The following is a 5,736-nucleotide window of genomic DNA, read 5'->3' on the forward strand; positions in this document are numbered from 1 at the left end:
GGTACCCAAAGAATAAGGATGGCAATTTTACCCACGGGTACGGGTACCCGCGGGTACCGTACCCATATGGACAGGGTATGGGTACACTTTTATGCCCATAGGTAGTACCCATACCCTGCCCACTAAGTCATGGGTAGGGCATGGGTATAGCCTCGTACCCGCGGGTATGCCCATACCCTGCCCGTTTATTATCAATTTCTTATGTGATACGTCTAATTTTGTTGACTTGTGAGTTAAAATATGAGAATGTGCTTTTTATATTTTGTTATTTTTTATGTACTTAACTACCTGTTATTGAGTTGAGATAATTCATTTTTTCAATAAAATTTGTTGTCAAGAAATGTAAAATTACGAGTGACTTGCATACAATTTGACCTACCCACCGGGTACCCAATGGGTACGGGTACCCGCCGGGTATGGGTATGGGTAAAGTTTTATACCCGCGGGTACGGGTATGGGTGGAAGTTTGTACCCATTGACTACACGGGCATGGGTATGGTATTGCTCTACCCTGCCCATACCCTGCCCATTGCCATCCTTACCAAAGAATGAAAGTTGGATCAAAGCCTTTTAGCTCCATTATCTTTATGATAGCTTTATGCTCAATTGTATCAAAAGCCTTTTCAAAATCTAGTTTTAGCACAATAACTTTCCTCTTGGATTTGTGACATTGGTATAAATACTCAAAAGTCCATGCCAAACAGTCTTGAATAGTTCTGCCCTTTATAAACCCATATTGGTTTTCATGTATGCATCTTGTAATCTGGATTTGGAGTCTATTAGCAGCAAGCTTTGTGAGGAATTTCAAACATGTATTTGTCAGAGAAATTGGCCTAAAATCATTCACTGTTTCTGGAGATATTTTTTTTGGAATCAAAGTTATATATGAGCTATTGATACTTTCCAAAGGAGCTTGACCCTTATGAAAATCTTTGCACAAATTAATGAAGTCTTCCTTGATGATAGGCCAACATTTCTTAACATTTCTTAATGAAGCATCCCTATATTCTTGTTGCTTCTTGGTGTTTCTTTATTTGAGGTTCTTGAGCCGTTGCTAGCTTTACAACAAGTCTAAGTTCATCTAAAACGGAATTCGTATGCATCTTCTATTGCGTTTTCATGTTTGGAGGTTTTACCGGTTTGTTTTTTTATAGATAGGACAAACCTTTTATATTGTTGTTCTTACTCAATGGTTGGACTATGATGTTCCTATGCATAATGTTTTAGATCTCGTTGTCGTGATTCCAACGAGCCCACAAGATCATCGAAATCGGAGCTCGGATGCAAAAATTGTCGCATTTTCGGCGTGTGGCTCAGCTAGCTGGGTGCTGTTGTCGGGTAGGTCGGCAGCCAGCCCGGCCTGCCGGGATCAGCACCGGGTTGGCTTGATTTATGTCTCAAACGGTCATATTTGGATGGCCTATAAAAGGGGTCTTCTTCCCTATTGTTCTAAGTGTTCTTTAGCACGTTTTTGACCATCATTGTTGAACCTCTTAAGCTTGCTTTCTCCCCCTTCACTCCTATGATTCTTGCATCTTTTTAGGGCTTTGTAAGAGGAGATCTAGATCTACAATCCCCACCAAATAAATCATCCTCTAAGTGAGGGGAACTCTTGGGATCTAGATCTTGAAGCCATTTGTTGATTTCCACCCTTATTCTTCCTCTCTAGTTTCTTCATAGCGTTTGTTGCTTTGGCGGAATTTGAGAGAGAAGGACTTGAGCACTTTTCTTGGTGTTCTTGCTTTGCATTCTTGTATAGTGTCGAGCTTTCCAATATGATTATTTCGAGTGAGAGACCGCGAGATTGTTACTCTTGGAGGGATGACCTCCTAATTGGCTTGGCGGTTGGTGCTCCAGTGACCTCTTCGTAGAAGATTGTGAAGAGGCCTGAACTTATCCTTTGTGGAGCTTGTGAAGTGGTTGTAGAGCTTGCTATCTCCGGAGTGGAGAAAAAGCTAGCCATAAGGGAAATATCTTTGTCCTTCGTGGTATTGGCTTAGAGAAGAAGGTGAGCCTTCGTGATGTTCGGGAGAACTTCGTGGTAGCCCGCATTTCTCCAATTCCAACGTGACGTACCTCACCTTATGTGGGGAACACGGGAATACATCATCTGCGCGTGCCTCAGTTATCTCTATACCCGAGTTTACTTTCCTTGTGATAGCCACGGTATCTTGTTAAAAGTTTATAAATTTCACACATTTATAAAAACAACATCTTTTCCAATAGGGCCATTTTTGAGATTTTTTTATAAACTTTTAAATGTGGGTTTTACAAAACTTTCCACTAGCAGTCTGATTGTTTGCTTTTTTTTTTTAATCTTACACGCGATTTTCAGACGGTATTTTCTGATTTTTTCATAGCAAATCCGCGAGGACGCCCTCTCTTCCATCTTCAGTCTGCCGCTCTCCTCCTATCCACCACCGCCGTCCCGCGCGACCTGCCCACACTCGCCGGCCATGCCGCCGCCACTCTCCTTCCTCCACATCCCTCCCAACCCGCCGGTGCTCCACCCATCCCCCTCCCTCCCCCGCTCCCACCACCGCCTCTCCCTCCGCACCGACCCCCCACCCCGAGCAGCGGCGGCGGCGGCCGAGAACCCGTTCGCTGCGGCGCCCACTGCACCGGACGTCGAGATGTTCCGCGGCGTGGACGGCGTGTGGACGGCGCGGACCCCTACGGTGGTGGTGCTGTGGGACCTCGACAACAAGCCCCCGCGCGGGCCGCCGTTCGAGGCGGCCACGTCCCTCCGCGAGGCGGCCTCCCTCCTCGGCCGCGTCGACTCCGTCTCCGCCTTCGCCAACCGCCACGCCTTCACCCACCTCCCCGCCTGGGTCTCCGCCGACCGCCGCGACCGGCGCGACCTCGACCGCGCCGAGCGCGCGGGAGTCGTCGCCCCGCCGGTCCCCTACTCGTGCGCCGTCTGCGGCCGCCGCTTCCCCACCCGCCCCGACCTCACCCGCCACTTCCGCCAGCTCCACGAGCGCGAGCGCAACAAGAAGCTCGGCCGCCTCCGCTCCCTCAAGGGCAAGAAGCGCCAGAAGTTCCACGACCGGTACATCTCCGGCAACACCAAGTACCAGGACGCCGCGCGGGAGCTCCTCACCCCCAAGGCCGGCTACGGGCTCGATTCCGAGCTCCGACGCGCCGGCGTGCACGTCCGCACCGTCCCCGACAAGCCGCAGGCTGCCGACCAGGCGCTCAAGCGGCAGGTGAAGCACGCCATTGCCTGCGGCGTCGACTGCGTCGTGCTCGTCTCCGATGATTCCGACTTCACCGACACCGTGCGCAATGCACGCGCTGCCGCCCTGCGGATGGTTGTGGTCGGGGACGGGTGCCGCGCGCTCGGGAAGGTTGCTGACATTTGGCTGCCTTGGGACAGCGTGCAGAATGGGGAGGTTGATGAGGAGATGATGCGGAGTGGGAGGGTTCCGGAATTTAGATATGAAGAGGACGACGATCAAAATGAGGACGATGAGTTCGTAGTGGATTGGGATACGAATGAATTGGATGATGTTGTAGATGACATTGTTACAAGAAGGACCAAAATGTTTGGGGCTACAACAGTGTCTGCATTTGCCGAAGAGGACATTGTTGATGGTATATTGGGGCGTCGATTGAAGGAGGACGACATGCTTTGGAGTAGTGACGACGAGGATGATGATGATGGTTATTTGTGAGATCCGCATGGATTGGCAGGTAAACAATTGGAGATGTCTGCACATTTCTTTTGATTTTGATATATGTACCATGGCCAGTTGGTCCTGTAGAAAACTACTGTAGGGTTAGTAACAAGATGGTCAGTGCTGCATGGAGTGTGCTTCAGCATTTAGTTACTCGTCGCCTGCATCCTGTGCCACAGTTTTCGCAGATGCTTGATAATTGAGCTTAACGAATATTCCTTGTTAACTTCTTGAGACTTAAGCCATCTGCTTTGTTAATATATAATGATTACACTTGTTCATTACAACATTATTCTGAATTTGAGGAACCAACATAGGACCAAGTACTTAAGTCATTATCAGCAATTCAGCAGACTGCCAAATTTAGTTAACTTGGCGATCTCAGATTTTCTGATCAGCAGGTTTAGACATTTAGTCAGGTGCAAGAGGGAAGACTCTGTACCGCAATGATCAACTGTTCAACACGAAGATAACACTGGCATGTGTCCTTGGAATTTTATCATGCTACAGATATGTCTGACGCCAGGACTAACTTAACCCAAGATTGATTGCTTTCCTCAGTGCTACTCCGCACGCAAGTAGCCGAGAATTTCAGGATCTTCTGTTTCTTCAGTTCGTTTACTTCCACTTCTTGTTCCTGGTTGGTCTCAGACGATCACTGGTTCACCTCATTAAAGAGAGCACCATCGCCTACCTTCATCAGGTGGCTTTAATTTCTCTGGTAGCCCCTAACTTAACCCCTCTTTAATAAACTTAATTGAACATCATATCATCAGCTGTCCTTTTCCTGGTAGTTTCATCTTGTCACCTCCATAAGCAACATTGTCTGTTCACATCTCATAGAAACCCTTCACTCTGATCATGTGAGCATTGTTCAGCCTCTATAATTCTCTCTGTAGTTGTTCTCGAGCCAATGTCATCTGACATGTCTTTTGCTAGTTTTCTGCAGTTAATGTCCTTGATTTCTTTGACAATTTTGCCGAACAGCATAAGAACTGTTGAATATGTGTCGAATATGTGTACAAGTTGGGCTACTGTTGGACTTGTAATTAGCGGTAGGTTACATGTTGGAGTCAAACTCTTGTAACCTGGGGCCTAAATGCCTAATATATAAAGGCACCGCGGGGTAGCCAAAATAGGCTAGGCGCAAGTTGTAGGTTAGACACAAGATTGGTTTGAGGACGGTCCGGCGCCCGTGGCAGGGGCTGCCCGGACCGGCGTGGCGTTTGGAGATCGGAGACCTCGACGGGCTTGTCCTCGGCGGTGCTATGATCAGTACATGGCAGGAGCACCCATTAAGCATGCCCTGCGGATGTATGCGTTAATCGCTGCACCGCGTTACCAAATCTCGGTGTCGCTGCTGTGATTGCTTGTCCTCGATAGATCGATTAGCGCATCCAACAATAACAAGTGGTATCACAGCGAGATTGATTTCGAGGTCTCGGATATGTTTGATCTAGAGGGCGATGTTGGAAAGTTGATCAACCGATGTGGAAGATGATGACGCCGGACACGCTGTGGGATAGATCAAGCGTCGATGTATCAGAAGCTCGTCATGGAAGGCAACATCAGTTGTAAGTGAATCCGGTAGCAGATTGGTAGAGCCGATATGGCAAGGCAGATTGCCAGCGGTGGTTGGTCTCGGAAAGCTAATCGGTGTGATGCAGAGCAGAACTTTTCGGCGGAATAGAGAAGCAATCAGATGCAGATCGGTTCGAGCATCAGGCGGCGGCGTCTTGCGAGGCACGGAGTAGCAGATTGATCGGATCGATCTGATCTGATGCATGCAAGCCGTGGCGGGGCAATGCATGCAGCAGCAAGCGCCCTAGGGCAGGAGCAGACTCAACTCAGGCGCTTGCACAAGGCTAAGCCCAGGCGGGGCTGGTGGTCCATGGCCCGGGCGTGAGGCGTTGGAGGGCCATCTCTGGTGCGCAGGAAGCCCAAAGTGCAGAAAGGCCCATATAGAGTGTCAAGTGGGATCCCATCTAAATCCCACTTGTATTGCATTTTGCTCTTTCTAGTGTAAATTTTGACACTAAAATTTGAAAAGGCAAAA

General features: G+C 48.7%; 1 protein-coding gene across 1 annotated transcript in view; it reads left to right on the forward strand.

Annotated features, from left to right (window-relative positions):
- The window catches only part of LOC124705789, an 8,343-nt gene extending 4,437 nt beyond the window's left edge, over positions 1–3,906 (forward strand). Inside the window, exon 2 of the mRNA XM_047237488.1 lies at positions 2,361–3,906. Coding sequence (XP_047093444.1) covers positions 2,361–3,677 — 1,317 coding nt within the window. The 3' untranslated portion in view covers positions 3,678–3,906. The remainder of the gene's footprint in view (positions 1–2,360) is intronic.
- Positions 3,907–5,736: the final 1,830 nt, after the last annotated feature.

Source organism: Lolium rigidum, chromosome 1 (genome assembly GCF_022539505.1).
Source record: "Lolium rigidum isolate FL_2022 chromosome 1, APGP_CSIRO_Lrig_0.1, whole genome shotgun sequence".
Classification (NCBI taxonomy): Eukaryota; Viridiplantae; Streptophyta; class Magnoliopsida; order Poales; family Poaceae; genus Lolium; species Lolium rigidum.